General features: G+C 44.9%; 1 protein-coding gene across 6 annotated transcripts in view; it reads left to right on the forward strand.

Moving 5' to 3' along the window:
* Positions 1-23,810, forward strand: part of dnah7 (dynein, axonemal, heavy chain 7) — a 90,303-nt gene that overhangs the window by 60,529 nt on the left and 5,964 nt on the right. For 2 of the 6 annotated variants that reach the window (XM_084688971.1, XM_084688972.1), the window contains exons 51-64: positions 4,403-4,536; positions 5,141-5,476; positions 6,714-6,840; positions 9,360-9,554; positions 11,243-11,335; positions 11,709-11,885; positions 12,174-12,335; positions 12,661-12,861; positions 13,412-13,573; positions 15,261-15,446; positions 16,457-16,594; positions 18,100-18,111; positions 20,949-21,179; positions 22,118-22,270. In XM_084688971.1, coding sequence (XP_084545097.1) covers positions 4,403-4,536; positions 5,141-5,476; positions 6,714-6,840; positions 9,360-9,554; positions 11,243-11,335; positions 11,709-11,885; positions 12,174-12,335; positions 12,661-12,861; positions 13,412-13,573; positions 15,261-15,446; positions 16,457-16,594; positions 18,100-18,111; positions 20,949-21,179; positions 22,118-22,270 — 2,307 coding nt within the window. Of the gene's footprint in view, positions 1-4,402; positions 4,537-5,140; positions 5,477-6,713; positions 6,841-9,359; positions 9,555-11,242; positions 11,336-11,708; positions 11,886-12,173; positions 12,336-12,660; positions 12,862-13,411; positions 13,574-15,260; positions 15,447-16,456; positions 16,595-18,099; positions 18,148-18,215; positions 20,924-20,948; positions 21,180-22,117; positions 22,271-23,810 lie in introns of those variants that run through there. The other 4 variants (XM_084688973.1, XM_084688975.1, XM_084688974.1 and 1 more) reach the window with 4 other exon arrangements.

Consider the following 23,810-nt stretch of genomic DNA (forward strand, 5'->3'; position numbering starts at 1 on the left):
CGTCCTCCTTCCCCGCTTCACGGTCCCTGTTCTCTGCCCTGCTGCAATGCGAGCACTCTGCTGGACACAGGCGCCTGGACAACCCATCTGCATTGGTGTGGGCCTCACCCTTACGGTGGACAGTAGTGAAGTTGTACTCTTGTAGCCGCTCTATCCATCTTGCCATGATGCCTGCTGCAGCTCTGGTCCCCATGTAAACCGGATGTTCTTGTTCGTCAATTGGTTAAGCGGGGCTGCTTTTGTAGCAAATCCTGCGATGAACCGACGGTAATAGGACGTTAATCCTAGGAACGATTGTAGCTCAGTAAGGTTTTGGGGAGTTGGCCAATCCTGACATTGTCCTCTTCCTTCCCCACTCCTTCCCCACTGACCTTATGGCCCAAGAAGACCAGTTCCTTCCTCATCAGCTTGCACTTCCCTGGGTTCAACTTGAGTCCAGCCTGTTGGATCTTTGACAACACTGTTTGAAGGGCTGTTAGCGCGGTTTTGAAGTCGATTCCGGGCACCAGCACATCATCTAGGTACACCTGCAGGTTGCTGGGCGGGACCCCCGTCAGCACCCTCTCCATTAGCCTCTCGAAGGTTGCTGGTGCGTTGCACAGTCCAAATGGCATGGCGGTGAACTACCATAGGCCTGAGCCTGTTGAGAATGCAGTCTTGGGGCGGGCCTCTGTAGACAGTGGGACCTGCCAATATCCACTTCTCAGGTCCAGCGAGGAGAACCACACTGACCCGTTGATTCGGTCCAGTGACTCGTCGACCCGGGGCAGCGGATAGGAATCCTTGACTGTGATGTCATTTAGCTGTCGGAAATCAACGCAATAGCGCCAGGTTCCATTTTTTCTTCTGCACCAATACAACCGGCGACAACCATGGATTGTTGGATGGTTCTACCACCCCTGCTTCGCGCTTCCAGGCACTGGTCCGCTGCTGCTTGTTTCATGAGTGGTAGGCATCGTGGCCGTTGACGTACCGGGTGAGCTGTTTCAGTGTCGATCTTGTGATGTATTATGTGGGTACGACCCATGTCTGTTGGCGCTGTTGCAAACGCTGCACGGTGTTCATAAATGATGTCCCACAGCTGCTGTTGCTGGACCACCGACAACCCGTCTTTGTTCTGTTCCATAAGTATCCTAATGGTCTCCTCCACTGGCTGGTCCGTCGTTGTTCCACACTCTGTTGTGGCCTTGGTTGCCAGTGCACTGGGCAATCGAGTGACGTGGTCATGGGGCTGTCATTGGGCTTCCGGGTTTGATGCGGTTTGAGGTTATACCTATGATAAGCTAACATAAAAGTTATTTTCTCCTCACACAGCATGGGAAAGAGCCTGTGCTCAATGATGAACCATCATTTTGGTGGACCACCAACACCCAGGTCATGCAGGTTTGGCTCTTTGATCAGATCGATTATGTCTGTTGGCATTGTCGTGCAGTTACGACAAGTAGCTAGCTACAAGCACTCCACTCGGTGTTCTTCAACCTATCAGTGTTAACTCCATTTATATCTTCTGACAAAACCATATATTCTGCATCATATAGAACAACTGCAGTCCTGCGGGTACATAATTACGTATTGGTTCGAAAGCATACGCCATAGGATGAACAGGGATAGGTATGATGAATCGATTTTCTTCAATTTTTAATGCAGTTTGGCGGGTTGGAATTGAGCCCAACCATTCTCGTGACGTCAGATGTATACGTCATTTAAACATGGCGATGCCCGGTTCTTTTTAAGTACATAATTTATACACTGGAGATTTTGATTATTAATAGAATATGCCATACAGTTGTATGTTATATATTTTTTATGTCATTAAAAGTATATACTATTATAATATCACTGTGTCAAATCGCAGTTCAGTTCCACTTTAAATATGTGGTCTAACTATACTAAAGAGTATTTTATATAAAATAAAATATAAAGCAGCCAAATAATTTACAATATAAAAATATAAATATAGCTGCAAGCAGCAATGAGGTGGCCAAGCAGTCAAATGACCCAGAAAACATCCTCAGAACAGGGTTCCGAGTGCATGCAGCAAGTTTGGTGTGAATCCATCAAAGTTATGCTGAGATACGACCCAACTTCCTGTTTGCTGGCTTAACGGCACATTTTTATTGGCTGTACTGGGCAAATGGTTTCGAAAATCTAAAAACCATGTGACAACATTTGTAGGAGGAATAGAGAAAAAACTTACATTTTCCAGTAATTCAGAATGGCGGCCGCATCAATTCGGCTGTTATCACAAATTATCACGTGACACACATGGGATGTCCCAAGATATCATGAGACAAAGGAATTACTGAATAAAGGCAAACAAATCAACGGCCATTGGCCAAAACACATTTTTGCTTCCTGCGGCCAAGCCCAGTGATCACATGACACCAAATAGTTTGGACATCCTCCGATGGGGGTTCCAAGTCAATATACCAAATTTGGTGTTGATTTCTCAAGAGTTTCTTTGTTGCCGATCTAGATTGGCTGTACCGTTTTAAAAATCAAAAATCCTTTCGAAATTTTTAGTGAGAGTTGCTGTGACTATGATGTGTGCCAATTTTGGGGAAGATTGGACACAAATTGAAGGAGGAGGAGCAAAAAAACTTTTTTCTTAAAATTCAAAATGGCAGAAAATCTATATAACCGGAAATTGACGTCACCAGGTGTGTTGAACTCGTGTTGATCCATGGAATCCAACGGTACTTCATCTTTTTAAATCGGACATATAGTTTAAAAGTTACGTGTGTGAACACAAGTCCAACTTTGACCTGTTGGTGGCCCTAGATTGCTTGAATGGGAGACATGAAACTTGGTGAAAAGAAAGAGGGGACTGTCTTTAAAGAGTGTGCCACAACTTTTTACCATACGGTTCTAGGGGCTGCCAAAGACTCCAATGGGAGATTATGTGTAATAATAATGAGAAAAGGTAGAAACACTTAAGTGGCTCCGCAACTTTGCTGCTTGGCCACCAAAAATGCAAATAGTACATGAGATTCAAATAGTGTAAAATAGTGCAATTGCAATGTGGCAAGGTGTCATTGTGCTGATTGTGAATTAAGTCAGTGCAAGCTCTTGGCCATGTTAAAGGGGCCAACAGCAGATGGGAAGAAACTGTTTTTGTGGCGTGCAGTATTGGACCTTATGGTCCGCAGCCTTCTACCGGAGGGGAGTGGCTGAAACAGAGTGTCCAGGGTAGGAGGAGTCGGCCACAATCTTCCTCGCATGCCTCAGGGTCCTCGAGGTGTGCAGGTCCTCGAGGGAAGGCCATTGCAGCCGAGTCAGATGGATGAGCGTTAGGGAATTGGGCTATTAATTAGGTTGCCGGTTTGATTCCCAGCCATGCAAAATGACGTTGTGTCCTTGGGCAAGGCACCTCACTCTACTTGCCTCGGGGGAATGTCCCAGTAGTTACTGTAAGTAGCTCTGGATAAGAGCGTCTGCTAAATGACTACATGTTATTGTAATGTTGTGCTTTCTTGATGATGGAGCTGATGTTCAGTTCCCACTTGAGGTCCTGGGAGAGGATAGTACCCAGGAAGCGGAAGGACTCCACAGTGTTGACTGGGGAGTCGCACAGGGTGATGGGAGTGAGTGGGGCTGTGTTCTTTCTAAAGTCCACAACCATCTCCACTGTCTTAAGAGCATTGAGTTCTAAGTTGTTCTGGCCGCACCAGGTCACCAGGTTGTCAACTTCCCACCTATAGTCAGATTCATCCCTACCAGAGATGAGCCCAATGAGGGTGTTTGACGGAAGGATGACTGTTGGTGTACAGGAAGAAGAGCAGAAAGAGGCAGTGTGATTGGGCCAGAACTTTCTCCTGAAAGAGACGGTGTGATTGGGCCAGAGCTTTCTCCTGAAAGAGACAGTGTGATTGGGCCAGAGCTTTCTCCTGAAAGAGACAGTTTGATTGGGCCAGATTTGTCTTCTGAAAGAGGCAATGTGGTTGGGCCAGAGCTTTCTCCTGAAGAGTCGGTGTGATTGGGCCAGACCTTCCTACTGAAAGAGGCAGTGTGATTGGGCCAGAGTTCTGCAGGAGTGAGGGAGTTTTCACAGCACTAGAACCAGGGTGCGTTTACCCCCCAACACACATTGCTCAATAAACGCTCCATTTAAACACAGCATCCCATCCTAAAACACGAGATCGAATACTGGTGCACTTGGAAGAAGGAAAAAAAGATAGCATTTTCCAGAAAAGGCACATTAACCGTAATTGCATTATGGAGGAAAAAGGCATTACCGAAGATTGCTCTCTCTCTTTCTCGAACCCCCCCCCCACACACACACAACCTGAGAACCCTGCAGTTGAAACTCACCCCCACACACACATAAACTCTTACATATGCAGGCAGAACACACACACCTCAGAGTGTAAAGGCCATTTGTCCTGTTTCCTCTGGGCTGCAGGTGACGCTGCTGAACTTCATGATTACGCCCAAGGGCATGCAGGACCAGCTGCTGGGCATCGTGGTGGCCCGGGAGAGACCCGACCTGGAGGAGGAGAAGCAGGCCCTCATTCTGCAGGGGGCCCACAACAAGAGGTTAGGGTTACCCCCCGCTGGTTAACACACTGGTTAATACACTGGTTAACACTGCTCACTGGTTAACACACTGGTTAACACTGCTCGCTGGTTAACACACTGGTTAACACTGCTCGCTGGTTAACACACTGGTTAACACTGCTCACTGGTGAACACACTGGTTAATACACTGGTTAACACTGCTCACTGGTTAACACACTGGTTAATACACTGGTTAACACTGCTCACTGGTTAACAGACTGCTCACTGGTTAACACACTGTTTAATACACTGGTTAACACTGCTCACTGGTTAACACACTGGTTAATACACTGGTTAACACTGCTCACTGGTTAACACACTGCTCACTGGTTAACACACTGTTTAATAAACTGGTTAACACTGCTCACTGGTTAACACACTGGTTAATACACTGGTTAACACTGCTCACTGGTTAACTCTAGGGTCTCTGATAAGGTCCCTGTACTTACTGCAAGTCGCTAAGAGCGTCTCCTAAATGACTACATGTAAATGTAATGTAGATTCACACATCAAGGGACAGAGGCTGCAGGTCATGGTAATGTTTCCACATTCTTCCTGTTCTGGTGACCTCTGCCCTCCTCAGGCAGCTGAAGGAGATCGAGGACAAGATCCTGGAGGTGCTCTCCTCGTCCGAGGGCAACATCCTGGAGGACGAGACAGCCGTCAAGATCCTGTCCTCCTCCAAGGTCCTGGCCAATGAGATCTCAGAGAAGCAGGCCATTGCCGAGGCGACTGAGGTGAAGATTGACGAGACGCGTATGGGCTACACGCCCATTGCTGAGCACTCGGCCATCCTCTTCTTCTCCATCGCCAACCTGGCCAACATTGAGCCCATGTACCAGTATTCCCTCACCTGGTTCATCAACCTCTTCATCTGCTCCATTGACAACTCAGACAAGAGTGACGTGCTGGAGAAGAGGTCAGCTACTTACAGTGAACTTGAACAACAAAAATGAATGCATTGTAGTCAGTTATTTATATTGCCAATTCATTGAGAATCTAAAATCTAATAAAGATAGCAATCCACAAGATTAAGGGCAAATAAGGAGTAGTAACTTGATGAGCAAACCACCTAAACATGCACCTATCAGCTCAACTGTAATGGAGCTGTATCCAGCTTACTCCATCTGCTTGTTTTTATTTATTTATTTATAACCTTTATTTAAAAAAATACAAAAAAGCCCATTGAGATCAACGACCTCTTTCACAAGGGTGACCTGGCCAAGAAAGGTCACGTCATAGTGGTCAAAACAGACAAACAACAATATAAAATCTTAAGAAGGAGAAAAATAAGCAAACAAGTGCAGAAGTTAACAACACAGTAACAATTTAAGAGCATAGGCACTGTTCAAAAGATTTCCATTGTCTTTTTTTTTTATGTGTTGCTGTCTACCTGGGGGGTATTCCAAAAAGCGGCCTCAACAAACTGCGAACCTAAACCTGAACTCTGAGTTGATTTACTCTAAAATGTGAAACCCAGACTTTTCGGTTCCAGAAAATCTGATTTGAATAAGTTAAATCAACTCAGGGCATGAGAACTATTAAAAGCCAACATCAATGGAACTCTGATACTAGGATCCACCATGGCACCCGGCGACAAATTTAATATTCATTAAATGAATATTTAACCACACTGTTAATACAGGTGAAATAGTGGTGGACGTATTAAAATAGCATGTTAAATGTTATATTAAACATAAAAACATATTACAACCAGGTAAGGCATATTTTGCTTAAGCCTATAAGCTTGTCAATCAATCGGCCCATCAAGGGCCACTTCTCAAAATTGGTTGTTTAGCATACTTTCACCTATAGTGACGGTTTGATGCTATAGTCCAGTAAATTCTGTTCTTAGCAGCCATGATGGACAGAAATGATTGAATAAATACTTATGGTGTATATGGCCTAGTCCTGTTCAAATACATGAGACATATACAGTAGATATTACACATATGCTGTAATATTTAGCAGTCAATAAATGTTATACTCTGAATCTTGATGTAGTAACACCTTCTGGCGATTTACTGGGTTGGTTAATATTGGCAACAAAAAAGCTTGTGAGAAAGAATGATAAAGAATATGTATATATCAACTATCATACTTTACAGGAATGAAAGAAAGGATACACTTTCTGAATCTTTTGTGTTTACTTCCAGGCTTCAGATTCTGAGAGACCACTTCACCTACTCACTGTACGTTAACGTGTGTCGCTCGCTGTTTGAGAAAGACAAGCTACTCTTCTCCTTCTGCCTTACCGTCAACCTGCTGATGCACGACAAGCTAGTAAGCTATCTATTGCCCTGGCCTACACACACGCCTGTCTCTACACACACCTGTCTCTACACACACTACTACCTACACACACGCCTGTCTCTATACACACTACTACCTACACACACGCCTGTCTCTACACACACTACTACCTACACACACCTGTCTCCACACACACCTGTCTCTACACACACTACTACCACTACAGTCACCTGTCTCTACACACACTACTACCTACACACACCTGTGTCTACACACACTACTACCTACACACACCTGTCTCTACACACATTACTACCTACACACACCTGTCTCTACACACACCTGTCTCTACACACACTACTACCTACACACACCTGTCTCTGCCCACACTACTACCTACACACACCTGTCTCTACACACACTACTGCCTACACACACCTGTGTCTACACACACTACTGCCACTACACACACCTGTGTCTACACACACTACTGGCTTTACAGGACTACTACTGCACACATTACTGGCTTTACAGTACTACTACTGCACACATTACTGGCTTTACAGGACTACTACTGCACACATTACTGGCTTTACAGGACTACTACTGCACACATTACTGGCTTTACAGTACTACTACTGCACACATTACTGGCTTTACAGTACTACTACTGCACACATTACTGGCTTTACAGGACTACTACTGCACACATTACTGGCTTTACAGGACTACTACTGCACACATTACTGGCTTTACAGGACTACTACTGCACACATTACCGGCTTTACAGGACTACTACTGCACACATTACTGGCTTTACAGTACTATTACTACTGCACACATTACTGGCTTTACAGGACTACTACTGCACACATTACTGGCTTTACAGGACTACTACTGCACACATTACTGGCTTTACAGGACTACTACTGCACACATTACTGGCTTTACAGTACTATTACTACTGCACACATTACTGGCTTTACAGTACTATTACTACTGCACACATTACTGGCTTTACAGGACTACTACACACCAGGGTTCCCGCGGGGTCTTAAAAAGTCAAAAATTCGGAACTTTAAATTTAAGGCCTTAAAACGTCTTAAAAATTGTCCGATTTTCATCCGAGGTCTTAAATTTCATTTAGTCAGGTCTAAAATGACTGAACTCATTGACTTTTTTTTTCTTCTGAATTTCTTTGATTTTAATTTTGTTTGGGGTAATGCATCGTGTAGGTCTTAAATGTCACACGATATGCTGTTTTTGGATGCTTTTATATAGGCCTTAGTGGTCCCCAAATACTGTATCTGAAGTCTCTTTCCCGAAATTCAGCCTTGGTGCATAATTACAGCCACTACGAGCAGTCCCTCAATGAGCTTTTCTCAAGACGCGCTGTTTCTGTGACTGTAGCTTTAAATGCTAATGAGGAGGAGAGAGGCGGCACCATGCGCTAATGTTTACAATAGCTCGTAGCACCGTTGCTGTAAGACGCCTCAAATTTCCCCAATTCTCATCTGATCACCCTGGTTTGCAGAGGTGCACACTCATAGTAATTTAAATGAGGGGAATGGCAGATGTCGCGCTCACCATAACAACAGCAGAATGGTTATCCAAATAACAAAGAAGTGTACAACTTAAGTATGTGTGTATTCACACACATACTTGATGCTATCTACCTTTACATTAGCGACAGTAACTCAGCTGTTAGCTGCAGAGCTAATGTTACAGCCACATTCTAAGGGTAGCAAGCTCAGTAAGCATATACAGTAAAGCAACAAAATGATATAGCGTTAGTTAACTTACTTGTCCGAGGTTTGTAGCAGGACCAAGGAGAGTTAGTACTGATCCAGAATTGTATTGTGTAATGTTTGGTGCAAACATATTAAACTTTTGGGAAATTGTGTCGGCCCACTTTCAGAGAAAATAAAATTAAGACACTGGGTCTTCAGAGGCTTGGATGAAGGAACTGTAAAAATACTTTTGTTTTCCTTTGTACATCCAAACTGAGAAAATGTAATGCTTTGTTCGTTGGCAAGCCATGATGTCTCTCGAGGATAAAAACACTTGCACGGTCATAGCTCAGTTTCTTATGGGCGGGCAAAGCATAGAGAAGGGAGGTAACCTTTCTCCTTGTGACATCACAAGGATGAGATTTTCAAACCGATCGTTTGAGCTTTCATTTCCTCAAAGGCGGAGAAGAATACCCGGGGCTTGGTTTACACCTATAGAAATTTCTAGCCACAGGGGGACCAAAGGCAGGCTAGGGGAACTCATATTTATGTTACATAACCTATTAAAGTGAAGTTTTCATGTCATGTGACCTTTAAAAGGTCTTAAATGTGATTTGCTGAAACCTGCAAGAACCCTAACACACACTACTGGCTTTACAGTACTACTGCTACACACACTACTATACCCTTTCCCCCCCATAGTTAGTAGTTCAGAAACAGGCTACATTCATATTGAAGTGTGCCTCACCTGTAAATCCTCACACAGTACAGACAAAGTGGCTGTTGATGACCAGATGAAGCATGTCCCCCCTCAATCAGGTAGACGAGAGCCAGTGGCGTTTCCTGCTCACTGGGGGGGTGGGCCTGGACAACCCCCACTCCAACCCCTGCACCTGGCTGCCCAAGAAGGCCTGGGATGAGATGTGTCGTCTCAGCCAGATGGAGGCCTTCCAGAACCTGCGCAAGGACATGGCTCGCCTCAAAGACAAGTGGAAGGAGGTGTACGATAGTCCGGTGGGTGGTTGAGTGTAGGGCTGAACGATAATATCGCTATGTGACAAAACAAGATTTTGTAATCGCAAAGGCTGCGAGAGTAACGCAGTTTGCAGACGAAGGATCAACTTTGCTACACTTTACCCTGACCTGCACCTGCGCCTCAGGCTCGACACAACCTGACACTACAAACACTTTTGCCAATTTTGCCTTTAAAAAAAGATGCTGCGCAGTGTCAAGTATTGTGCAAAACCTGCCTGGCTAACGTTGCTACCTCACGGGGCAACACCACCAACCTAATACAGCCCTAAAAAACACCACAAAGCCATGTACGATGCATAGCTAAAATGCTGAACACCAGTATGACAAATAAGCCAAATAACACCTGACAGGATCACTGATCTAAATGTTTCAAAGCCTAACTCCATATTCATGTACGTAATTACTCAAGCAGTAACAGCGTTTATCACGAAAAATATAATGCCCCTCAGTCACACATACAGTAGGATCACTATGGCTCTCAGTGCCATACTGTTTCTGTCCGGCTACTGACTGGATCAGAAATGTTCAGACAGTGTTTCTTTTTCTTTTAAGATTGAACCTTTAGATAGGTGAGTTCTAAATATTTCCGACGGTCCCCACAGCGCAAGTTTTTTTTCTCCAAAACGGTAGCTAGCTTGCTTTAGTTAAGAAAGTGCAACGCACATGTTATTAGCCTACGTTTAGCTTTGATTTACTTAAATATTATCGAAGAGGTACAGCAATTGGTTTTCCTTATTTTTTTTAACTTTGTGTGTTATGTTGCTGACTGGAGATCAGTAATATATATCTATATTTTCCTATGGAAATTATTCATTTTTCCTGGATTATCCCTCACTTTCCCTCTCCACAGTTCCCCAAGAAACAAGCATACCATCACGCTTCTCTCCCTAACCTATCCTCTCTTCCTTCTCTCTCCTCTCTCTTCCTCTTCCTCTCCCTCCCTTGGCGCATCACAGATTGGCTCTCTTATCGCTTAATTACATTGCTTTATCTCACTACAGGTCAATAAAGAAATACCCCCCCCCTCCTCCTCCTAAAAACGGATGTGATGCCAGGGCGCCTCCATTATCTCCCAGGATAACCTGATTACACCCCGCCGCCAGCCAGTCCCCCGCAGACCGCTTGTGTGCTGATGAATGGAAACGCACGCCAAGTTTCCCTCGTTAAGGAGGTTATTAAAGGAAGGCAGGAATTTAGTCATCCGTTGGTAGATGGAGTCTCCCGTTGTTTGAACGTGAAAGGGCCCGAGGCGGATGCGTCAACAGGGATGTTACTGGGGCTCCACTTGTGCTTCCCAGTGGGTACAGATGGTTGAGAAGTCTTACTGGGGTTGATGTGTAGCACATGAGCCAGAGAAAAGGAAGTGTGCATCTCATGAGATGAGATGTGGAAGAGGCTGGAAAAAATGTATTTAGGAACAACAATGAAATCTGTTTCCAGTTTAAGTTTATATCCATGATTGTTAAAGAAGGGAAAGTGAAAAGGATGTCTGTGTTTCAAGTTTCTAGGGTGTTTTGTAACGAGTACAGGTCCACTGGGATCCTTTGGCCCTGCTCCTCTTGACAATCCCTAGTGTTTTATCAAACCTCTAATAAATAATCTAACCTAGAAAAAATAGTGTAACTCCTAACCTGAGCTAATATACTTGAACATTGTGTATCCTGCAGACCCCACACAATAGCCCTTTCCCAGATGAGTGGCAGACCAACCTTGGACAGTTCCAGAAGATGTTGGTGATCCGCTGTCTCAGACCAGACAAGGTAGAGGAAAAAGTCAGGCGGTGGTGACAGTGGGCAGGTCGTTGGGGAGGGCAGGGAAAAGGTGGGATGTTCCCACCAATCCAATTAATAGGTAGGGATGTTCCCAATACATTAAAGGCATGGGGGGAGACAACCGTAAGTGCAGGGTGAACACAATTGAACAAATACCCATATGTATATTTATATGAAAAAGTAAAAGGACATACTTAAAGAAATTAAAACAAAAATTCATTAAATAAATGATGAAAATAAATGATGATGGAAAGTGCTCCAATGGTGGATAATGAAATAATTATCCTAAAGTGCTAGGTTAAGTGTTAGGGTTAGGGTTGTCTTGCTGGTCACCCATGATTACCCTCCCCTCTGTCCCAAGGTCGTCCCCATGGTCCAGGAGTTTGTGGCGGGCAGCCTTGGCCGTCCCTTCATCGAGGCTCCGCCCTTCAACCTGGGCCAGGCTTTTGGGGACAGCCACTGCTGCGCCCCTCTCATCTTCATCCTCTCCCCCGGCTCAGACCCCATGGCCGCCCTGCTCAAGTTTGGGGACGAGCAGGTGCTGGGCTACTGCATCTCAAATTCACACCTAAAAATACTTTAGCACATCCACCTTAAATGTAGTTCATCATTACTTTGATCATTTTTTTCACTGCATATAATTGAAAAGTGAAACGTACTTGCCCATCACGGTTTGGTTAATATTTTTATATATCGTGTGTGGGTTGGTGTGTGTATGTATGTGCTCTTGGTTTGGTGTGTATGTGTTGGTTTGGTGTGTGTGTGGTTTGTGTGTGTGGGCATGTGTGTGCGTGTGGGGGTTTTGGTGTGCTTTTGACTTCCCCAGGGCTTCAGTGGCAGCAGGCTGACGTCTCTGTCTCTGGGCCAGGGCCAGGGCCCCATCGCCATGAGCATGATCCAGACCGGGGTGAAGGAGGGCAGCTGGGTGGTGCTGCAGAACTGCCACCTGGCCACCTCTTGGATGTCCACTCTGGAGAGGGTCTGCGAGGTACGCGGCATGCTTTCATCAGTAGTAAATACTGTCAACTTCCTCAACACAAGCCCTTATAGTTCAGATGTTGTAATCAGTATCATCTTAAAAAAGACTCCTTTTAAATGTAAGTGTCAACATGTCAATGGTGTGAGAAGACCCTCAGAATTCTTACAAAACAAAACCAACAAACCAAAATGGAACCTGATGCATAGCGTGATCAGTTCCTTATGCATAGCATGATCAGTTCCTGTCCTTAGGGACACTCCTGTGATCAACCTGGACAGCCCTAACACCCCCAGCAGTAAATATATGTCCAGCACAGCCTCCTCTGTGTTCCCAGGAGCTCAACCCAGACTCCACACACCCAGACTTCCGCCTGTGGCTGACCAGCTACCCGGCCGCCTCCTTCCCCGTGGCCGTGCTGCAGAACGGGGTGAAGATGACCAATGAGGCACCCAAGGGCCTTCGCGCCAACATCGCCCGCTCCTTCCTCATGGACCCCATCTCAGACCCAGAGTTCTTCTCAAGTAGCAGCAAGCCGGTCAGTGTGTGAACGCGCGTGCATGTAAAGTATGTAGGCATCGGAACCAGAACCAAAACCTTTGTTGTGAACACAACTTAATACCGCAATTTTCGGACTATAAGGCGTTATATAAGCCGCAGCAGCTAAATTGAATGATGTGTACATATATAAGCCGCACTGGACTATAAACCGCAGGTGTTTTAATGTTTAATTACCATAAGTAATTAGTTGTCGGGAAAGAGATGGCTGCTTGAGGAAGCTCCCATGTATTAACCGTTAGCCATTAGCTGTAAAAATCCATAGATTAGCCGCACCGTTATATAAACCGCAGGGTCGAAAAATGTGACAAAAGGTGCGGCTTATAGTCCGAAAATTAGGGTACATAAAAGCTTAGTGTTTGACCTCAAGTGCCTGTCAAACTGCATCCTGCTATGTTGAATATATGAACGTGGTGCTTAGGGTGACACGTGGTGTGGTAAGTTAATGGGCTGGCATAAAGCTGTCACAGACTGTTAAAGAATTTGTGTTGTCTGTCAGGCTATGTTTAAGAAGCTGTGTTGTCTGTCAGGCTGTGTTTAAGAAGCTGCTGTATGGCCTGTGCTTCTTCCACGCCCTGACCCAAGAGAGGAGGAAGTTTGGTCCTATTGGGTGGAATATCCCCTACGAGTTCAACGAGACTGACCTCCGCATCTCTGTCCAGCAGCTGCACATGTTCTTAGAGCAGTATGAGGTACACACTGTATAGTCAAGATCTCACTCTCGCCATCTCTCTCTCTCTCTCGCCATCTCTCTCTCTCTCTCTCTCTCTCTCTCTCTCTCTCTCTCTCTCTCTCTCTCTCTCTCTGTCTCTCTCTCTCTCTCACACTCTCTCTCCCCCTCCCCCTCCCCCTCTCTCTCTCTCTCTCTCTCTCTCTCACTCTCTCTCCCTCTCTCTCTCTCTCTCTCTCTCTCTCTCTCTCTCTCTCTCTCTCTCTCTCTCTCTCCCTCTCTCTCTCTCTCTCTCTCTCCCTCCCTCCCTCTCCCTATCCCTCTCTCTTTCTCTCCCTCTCCCTGTCCCTCTCTCTTTCTCTCCCTCTCCCTGTCCCTCTCTCTCTCTCTCTCTCCCTCTCTCTCTCCCTCTCCCTGTCCCTCTCTCTTTCTCTCCCTCTCCCTCTCCCTGTCCCTCTCTCTCTCTCTTCCTCTCTATGTATGTCACTTATTCGCTCTCATTCTTTCTGTATATCTCTCACTTACTCTTATTCTTTTATTTACTCTGACCCAAGTTGAACACTGGATTTTGGTGTTTCAACATTGACACTTCCCTGTTGTATGACTATGTTAAGCGTGTGTTCTGCGCCGCTCTTTCACCAACCATCCCTGGAGGAGGGGATCCCTCAATGAATTACTCCTCCCAAGGTTTCTTCAATTTTTTTTCCTCAAGTTTTTCTGGGAGTTTTTCCTTGTCTTCCTTGAAGGTTTATGTGAAGCCCTCTATAACATTGCTTCTAATATATTGTAGCAGGCTAAGGGGATGGGGTCTCCACACCATCAAGCTCAATGACAAACCAATTTCAATGCAGATGTATATGTAATCCGTCACATACAACACAGTGTCTGGTCACGCTCCTTCTTATATGCAAACACTCAATCAATGAATCGCTCTGCAGGAAGTCCCTACATGGCTCGGGGGTGGATCCAACAGGCTGCTTGATAACGTCCCTCAATCACCACTCCCCTCACCTCTCCCTGCTGTCTGCCACAATATATACTGTACAGTATATCTCACTGTTTCTATCTCTCTCTCTGTCTTTCTCCCTCTCTCTCTCTCTCTCTCTCTCTCTCTCTCTCAATCACACATCCTTACAAACCCCTGTATGGCAGCTTCTACACACACACACTCACACTTTTTGACATTCACAAGGGCTGTCTCTCCACTCGAGAGTCCCTTTCATCATCCAGATTCAAAACCCCTTGACATTTTCCAACCACTGGGACCGCCACTGTGCCTGTCTTCCTCCCTCAAAAACAAGGGGCAAAACAACTGATCAAGAGCATATTTGAATGCGTTGACATTTCCCTTTTGTAACCAAGATTCAGCTCCAACATTTGCAAGACAAATCTCTTCTACAAAATGCCACAGGCAGAGGTTTTCTCTATCCTTCAACCTTTCTTTTGTCCTGGAGTCCAGATTAACATTCAAAAGTATATTATTGTATTTATTGTGAGTCTATTATTGAATGACAAAAAGGTGTTTTGTCCAAGGCTCAACGTTCAGTCACTTAATGACAGACTGCATTCAATGTTGCTGCAGTAGTCTTTATGATTTCAGGAGTGCTGTGTTTACTAGCAATCGTAAACAAATTAAAATGGTGGTTTCTCTGATGTAAATGTCAGTTTGTTCTTAAGGCACTACTTCCTGATGCCTCCCCTCCACACAGGAAGTGCCCTTTGACGCCATCCACTACATGACAGGAGAATGTAACTACGGAGGTCGAGTGACGGACGACTGGGACCGACGCACCCTGCGCACAATCCTGTCCATCTTCTACACCCCCAAGATCATCCAGGACCACGACTACAAGTTTGACCCCAGCGGCCTCTACTACGCACCCGCAGAAGGGGATGTAAGAGACCAGATCTAATACGTGACAATCTGTCATGCGAATCTGTTTTAGATAATGGCCCAAGTCTAAACAGACCTGTCAGATAAATTATTTCTTCAGTTTGTCTTCAGTCATTTTATTAGATATGATATTGTTATATCATATTGTTATATTGTTATATTAGATTAGATATTGTTTTTCTGGTTGAATGCCTTTAAATGTTGCATGGGTCAGTGTCTTTGTTTTAAACTCTGATTTTCATAAATGTTTTGCGTAAATGTTATATTCCTTACATTTTTCTGTAGGGATTAAAGCTGCCCTACCGGCCATGAAGACCTTAACGCATGTTCACATGTAACATTGATTCCCATTATTACATTAGCACAGATGTACCTCACTTATATCCATGATAGATTCATCATCATTTTCTTCATGATGCCTTGTCTCATGGTTAATGATGAGACACCTCAGTTAAAGCTTAATGGAATGTGAATTAGAACTGTTTAGACTCAACCTTATAGTACCCAAGTACTGCACATATTTCCTGGAAGGTTCGAACTACATTGATTTAAACATCAGAAAAAGTCACGGATGTCACTTGATTTAACTGAACCAGAATCCAGCAGTTGCCCTTTCAAAGTAGAAATAGGTCAATAGGTTTGACTTTCTTAAGTTTGATGCTCTTTCTGAGATATCTTTAAAAAGTCATTAGGGGATGAAACTTCTATAACAAGGCACAGCGGGCCTCTGTCAGTGTTGCCATTTCATTTATTTGCCAGCACTTGTATAATCTATGCACAATTTTATTTGGCATTTTCCCCACCTTTCTATGTTTTATTCATGAGCTTTGATTTACATAGTCATTATTATAAATGTCAGCAGTCATAGAAAAGGGCTTTATTACTAAATGTATTTTTGCTGCTTTAAAACGTGCCCCCCATGGTGTTTATATAACACAGTATAACACATCATGGTGTTTTGTGTCTTGGTTGCAGTATAACACATCATGGTGTTTTGTGTCTTGGTTGCAGTATAACAGCTACATCGATTACACCAAGGCCCTTCCTCTCAATCCGTCTCCGGAGATATTTGGTATGAATGCCAATGCTGACATCACCAAGGACCAAACAGAGACGCAGCTCCTCTTCGACAGTATCCTGCTCACACAGGTACCCTGTCTGCTACTGGGACGACCTCCACTGTGGTGTGCACAGATATTATATAGCAACTTGTATCCCACTGTTTAATTCCGGCGAGGATGTTCTAAGGTTTAGAACATTCATTAGTTGTTTAGTGTCACCAGTCAATATTATGACATTTTGATCTCTTGAGTGTGTCAAGATAAGGAAAGACATTTTAGTGAAGCAGGCATATTTACGTAACGTTTTGCCAGCTGTACATGGACCCTCAGTCATAGTAGTAGTTTAGCACATGTTTAACAGATTCCTAAGTAAGAATAACAGCCTTCCTAAAGGCCCCGGCTGCCTATGGTCCTGATGTACACAATAAACCCGAGGCACCCCCACTGTCCCAAATGCTCAAATGAGTCCAACTCTCAAGTGCAAATTTCCAGGCAAATGTCCATCTCTTAGGTTTCTAGCCTGTTTTGTGTATAGTATACATATTGCCAAACTTGAATATTTGATTACTTCCCATTCCATGCAACATTAATTATAGAAGGGGAAAAAACTCATAAATATTGATTCTGTTTGTACAGCGTTATTTCAAAGATGAAAGAACACAAACTCCCTTCTGTGGCCTATAGAAATAGATGTGCTAGTTTGTCTTACTAGACTAAGCTTTGATATGAAGTGAAACTATCACTGGCTTTGGTAAAACTCATTGATCCTCCACCTTAGTGCCATGTTCTCCAGGTGGCTCAGGTTAGCTTCTTTCCAGCCCCTCGTTCCTGAGGAGTAGCTCTGCATGAGGGCGCTCCGGTTCTAACCTTCCCTCTGACTGAAGCATGTTACTTCTGCCAGGGGAGTCCAGGAGGAAAGCAAGGAGAGATTAAGATTTGACTAAAGCACTTTTGGCTTTACTGAACATTTTCCAAGTGCATGGTTTTATGTGGGATTTATTTTTGAAAAGCTAAGAGTGTGCACACCCCTGCATACACACAACCACACACATCAACATGAAACACTCATACAAAAACAATAAAACATGTATTCAGGGATGGAACATAGCAATACCCTCAGGCATGAAGAAAGACAGACAGTTTCATGTAGAGAGAAGAGTGAGAAGAGTTCCTCCCAGGCATTGCTTCGTACAATTAGGACTCAGCAAAGCCTGGTGCTGATTCCTAGCGCTACTCTCACAAAGATTAATAATGGCTCCAGTCAACTGTGAACTTTATTAGCAGCTAATACGGGACCATTAGTCTAAATGACCAATAAACAGAGAGAAGCTTCACACAGAATTAAACAGCTATTTGTCATTCCTACTGTAACCCTGTGTCATTATCCAATGATTATTCATTATCACTGGCTTGTGACAGAGCAAAGAGTAGGTAAATATTGCAAATTAAGGAATTGTACATTAGGATGAATGATGTGAGTCGAGGGAATTGTTCATATTTGTTTATTTGCCTCAAGCCTTACAAGTGGAATTTTGATAGTATGCTTGTTTTTTTAGCTTCTTTTACTGATAATTTGTACGTGTGTGTTTGCAGGGAGAGTTAACAGTAAGTACATCACAGAGAGCGTTTCAGTGGCAGCAGGTCAGTAGCAGCAGGTCAGTAGCAGCAGGTAAGACAGCAGGTCAGTAGCAGCAGGTCAGTAGCAGCAGGTCAGTAGCAGCAGGTAAGACAGCAGGTAAGAAGCAGCAGGTCAGTAGCAGCAGGTAAGACAGCAGGTCAGTAGCAGCAGGTCAGTAGCAGCAGGTAAGACAGCAGGTCAGTAGCAGCAGGTCAGTAGCAGCAGGTCAGTAGCAGCAGGTCAGTAGCAGCAGGTAAGACAGCAGGTCAGTAGCAGCAGGTAAGACAGCAGGTCAGTAGCAGCAGGTCAGTAGCAGCAGATAAGACAGCAGGTCAGTAGCAGCAGGTCAGTAGCAGCAGGTAAGACAGCAGGTCAGTAGCAGCAGGTAAGACAGCAGGTAAGAAGCAGCAGGTCAGTAGCAGCAGATAAGACAGCAGGTCAGTAGCAGCAGGTTAGTAGCAGCAGGTCAGTAGCAGCAGGTCAGTAGCAGCAGGTCAGTAGCAGCAGGTAAGACAGCAGGTCAGTAGCAGCAGGTCAGTAGCAGCAGGTAAGACAGCAGGTCAGTAGCAGCAGGTAAGACAGCAGGTCAGTAGCAGCAGGTCAGTAGCAGCAGGTCAGTAGCAGCAGGTCTGTAGCAGCAGGTCAGTAGCAGCAGGTCAGTAGCAGCCGGTCAGGTAAGACAGCAGGTCAGTAGCAGCAGGTCAGTAGCAGCAGGTCAGTAGCAGCATGTCAGTAGCAGCAGGTCAGTAGCAGCAGGTCAGGTAAGACAGCAGGTCAGTAGCAGCAGGTCAGTAGCAGCAGGTAAGACAGCAGCAGGTCAGTAGCAGCAGGTAAGACAGCAGCAGGTCAGTAGCAGCAAGTCAGTAGCAGCAAGTCAGTAGCAGCAGGTAAGACACCAGGTAAAACAGCCTCAGTCTGGAGCCAGGCACCAGTAGGTAGAGATTATGGAAGAGGACAGGTGAATTGTAGCTTCAAAGGTGGCTAAAGTCTTATGTGTTTGATTTGTCAAAAAGATTACACAGAGTTGATATTAGGAGGTTGAGTTGTAGAGGGTTAGAGACAGAATATAAATTCTAAAACTGGTTGTTCCCATCCTTGATTGTGATTGGCTATATCGCGTTTCATGCCGTTGTAAAATCCAGCATAACCTCACAGGTTGTCCTCATAACATTCTTTAACATTCCATATTACTGCGCATCGAATATTTCAAATTGAAAAAGACGGCAAAGATGTCCATCTGGATGTTGCGTGGCAACGATTTATGTAGGAACTATACTTAGTAATAGCGGAAGAATGACGGTTTATTATTAAACTATTTTGTTTCTAATTGTTTTTATTGATGAAACCATATCAAATATTTGTAGTAACAGTTTTAGAAAAGCAATAAGCGCCGCGAGTCCGTGGTTTACGCTGATTTTAGAACAGGTAAGGGGGTTTTCGGCACTCCACTTCGCGTTGTGCCTAACAACTCCGCTTACCTGTTCTAAAATCAGCGTAAACCACGGCCTCTTGGGGCTTATTGCTTAAGTCGGACACTTCATTGTGAAATTAATGAGATTAAGTAAATACAGAAAGGGATATTCAGGATGAATTGTGTTGAAAAAATTGTCAAGAGACGATGAAAGTGATTAAAAGTGAGTTTCTGTCACTGTTGCAGAATATTAACGTTAGGAATTGAAGACACCTTGAGCTTTCTGTCGTTAGAGTCTGCCCCAGTGGACAGTATTGTGTATATAGACAGTATAGTGTATACAGTATAATGGGTTGACAGTATAGACGGTATAAGGGGTATATTAACAGTATAGACAGGACTGTGGGTCAGTAGATCTTTCTTTGATAACTAAATCACATTTATATTGATTTGGAGCCCTGTTTTTGCCTGTCAGCAACCACTCTTTGTGCAACAATAGAGTTCTCTGGGTGTCTCTAGAAATGACCAGCCTCCACTTGTGTTTACGTCAGGAATTAATGACATGTCCACTTTGACTGGGTATCACTGTGTGTATCACACACTTGTTCCGGGAGAACAGCGGTACTCAATAAAGATTTGTTGAATCCGATGTTAGTTTATTTCCTCCAGGAACACAATGACGCTTGTTGCACTTGTTGGTTAGTTGTAACTGATTTAACTACTTGTACTCGCTGTAAATTATATTATTGTTGCTTGCTTTCCTACAGGTACACTCTTGCACTTTTGAGGTTCATGTTGTTTAATTTGTAATTTGTCTAACTACATGCTCTTATGTTTCTTCCCATTGGCACTTATTTGCTTATCACAATGTTTGCTCATGTTTTGGCTACCCAAAATGTTTCTGTGGCTCGTTGTTTATGATCAGTGACCTATGCACTTTGTAAAGCTCTCTCTTGGAAGTCGTTTTGGATAAAAGCGTCTGCTAAATTAATAAATGTAAATGTGCTCATGTACTGTCTCCCTACTACCCTCTCTCTACCCTCTCTCTGTACCCTCTCTACCCTCTATCCTCTCTCTATCCTCTCTCTCTACCCTCTATCCTCTCTTTGTACCTTCTCTCTACCCTCTCTCGACCCACTATCCTCTCTCTGTACACTATCTGTACCCTCTCTCTACCCTCTATCCTCTTGTTGTACCCTCTCTCTGTACCCTCTCTCTACCCTCTATCCTCTCTCTACCCTCTCTCTATACCCTCTCTCTACCCTCTCTCTTCTCTCTACCCTCTACACTTTATCTACCCTCTCTCTACCCTCTCTCTTCTCTCTACCCTCTACACTTTATCTACCCTCTCTCTACCCTCTCTCTTCTCTCTACCCTCTACCCTCTCTCTACCCTCAACCCTAACACCACCAGTCGCGCTCCTCCGGGGGCGACGCCAAGTCGTCAGACGACATGGTGTATGATGTGGCAGCAGATGTCCTGAGCAAGCTGCCACCAGACTTTGACATTGAGGCGTCCCTGCGGAGGTTTCCCACCAGCTACAGCCAGAGTATGAACACGGTGCTGGTGCAGGAGATGGGACGCTTCAACAACCTGCTGAGAGTCATCCGGGACTCCTGCATCAACATTCAGAAGGCCATCAAGGTACACAGGCCACATGGCCTCTGGAGATACTCTTTAGTTTGTCATTACTTTTGAGTCTTTTTACACTTTGGTGTTCTGTTGGTACCTAGAAAATTGGTGTTCTGGTGGTAGCTAGACAGTTGGTGTTCTGGTGGTAGCTAGACAGTTGGTGTTCTGGTGGTAGCTTGACAGTTGGTGTTCTGGTGGTAAATAGACAGTTGGTGTTCTGGTGGTAGCTAGACAGTTGGTGTTCTGGTGGTAGCTAGACAGTTGGTGTTCTGGTGGTAGCTAGACAGTTGGTGTTCTGGTGGTAGCTAGACAGTTGGTGTTCTGGTGGTAGCTAGACAGTTGGTGTTTTGGTGGTAGCTAGACAGTTGGTGTTCTGGTGGTAGCTAGACAGTTGGTGTTCTGGTGGTAGCTAGACAGTTGGTGTTCTGGTGGTAGCTAGACAGTTGGTGTTCTGGTGGTAGCTAGACAGTTGGTGTTTTGGTGGTAGCTTGACAGTTGGTGTTCTGGTGGTAGCTAGACAGTTGGTGTTCTGGTGGTAGCTAGACAGTTGGTGTTCTGGTGGTAGCTAGACAGTTGGTGTTTTGGTGGTAGCTAGACAGTTGGTGTTCTGGTGGTAGCTAGACAGTTGGTGTTCTGGTGGTAGCTAGACAGTTGGTGTTCTGGTGGTAGCTAGACAGTTGGTGTTCTGGTGGTAGCTAGACAGTTGGTGTTTTGGTGGTAGCTTGACAGTTGGTGTTCTGGTGGTAGCTAGACAGTTGGTGTTCTGGTGGTAGCTAGACAGTTGGTGTTCTGGTGGTAGCTAGACAGTTTAGTGGCCCCTTCAGCTCCCCGAGCAGAGCCCCCTTCACCTCCCCCAGCAGAGCCCCCTTCAGCCCAATAAATGTAGAGTATTGTATTCCTGACTTTGTCTTTCCGTGTGTGTGTGTGTGTGTGTGTGTGTGTGTGTGTAGGGCCTGGTGGTGATGTCTGCAGAGCTGGAGGAGGTGGTAAACAGCATTTTGAAGGGCCGTATACCTGGGATGTGGATGAAGAGGTCGTATCCCAGCCTGAAACCACTTGGCAGCTACATTAATGACTTCTTGGACAGGCTTAAATTCCTCCAGGTATGTCTGTCCAGGCCCATAGCATACACACACACACCTTCAAAGGTATATACTAAAGATATGGTATGTATGTGGTAGGCCAACCTGTAGCATGAATAGACATTGATTCTACGGGACATGGTGTATTTCCATATTGTTTCACATTACACTTCTTAACATTGCACAAAAATGCAAGTGTTACTAGGGCTGAGTTACACTGGTGGAACCAAGCAACAGTTGGGGTCTGCACAGGAATATTTCAACACTTTTTCATTAAAACGAATCCCCTCGCATAGACAGCCAAAGAAATGTGAACAAGCTCTCTTCGACATGCACCATTAGCGGACTCTGAAAGAGACGCATTGAGCAAATACGGTACTTTCCCCATCTTCTCAAATGACCCCCTCGTATGAGTTCGCAGTCTGCTAGTTCCGCTAATGACTAGCTCCTTCTCTCTGCTCTCTCTGCTCTTTGGATGGTGTGTGTGTGTGTGTGTCCTGGTGCTCACCAGGACTTCACTGTTCACTCAAGTGGAGATGAGGACTGATCGGTCTGGTTCTTATTACACCACAGGATCAAATGTACATGACATCCTGCATGTAGAGCCTGGCCGGCTAGGGGAGAACCATCATGAGATATATCATGAGCTGGTCATCTGACCGCTGTGTCTGGCATGCAGACACACTCTGGAGTTAGGCTGCTACAGTCAGACTAGCAGGCACACTCTGGAGTTAGGCTGCTACAGTCAGACTAGCAGACACACTCTGGAGTTAGGCTGCTACAGTCAGACTAGCAGGCACACTCTGGAGTTAGGCTGCTACAGTCAGACTAGCAGACACACTCTGGAGTTAGGCTGCTACAGTCAGACTAGCAGACACACTCTGGAGTTAGGCTGCTACAGTCAGACTAGCAGACACACTCTGGAGTTAGGCTGCTACAGTCAGACTAGCAGACACACTCTGGAGTTAGGCTGCTACAGTCAGACTAGCAGGCACACTCTGGAGTTAGGCTGCTACAGTCAGACTAGCAGACACACTCTGGAGTTAGGCTGCTACAGTCAGACTAGCAGGCACACTCTGGAGTTAGGCTGCTACAGTCAGACTAGCAGACACACTCTGGAGTTAGGCTGCTACAGTCAGACTAGCAGGCACACTCTGTACCAGGCTTTCTCTCTTTCTCTCTCTCACACACACACACACACACACACACTCACACTTAGTGAAATTGGTGAAGAAGGGTGAGGCAGTTAGCTGTCAGTGCTCTGGTGAGAGCTGAGGTCGGGCAGCACCTTCATAGGGTGTTAGGGTTAGGACAAACCCTAACCCAACTCAAGACGCACTTGTTCCGGGAGTTCAACGGCACTTAGGAATGCTTGCTTGATTGGACCTGATGTTAGTTTCCCCCAGGATCACAATGACTCTTATTGAGAGACTTGTTGCTCTTGTAGGTTAGTTATAACAAAGTGAACTCATGAACTCTTGTACTCGCTGTGAAATATTCTACTGTTGATTGTTCTTCTACAGGCACAGTCTTGCACTTTTTGGGGTTCATGTTGTTTTAA

This window comes from Hypomesus nipponensis, chromosome 23 (genome assembly GCF_054491055.1).
Source record: "Hypomesus nipponensis isolate SF chromosome 23, ASM5449105v1, whole genome shotgun sequence".
Lineage (NCBI taxonomy): Eukaryota > Metazoa > Chordata > Actinopteri > Osmeriformes > Osmeridae > Hypomesus > Hypomesus nipponensis.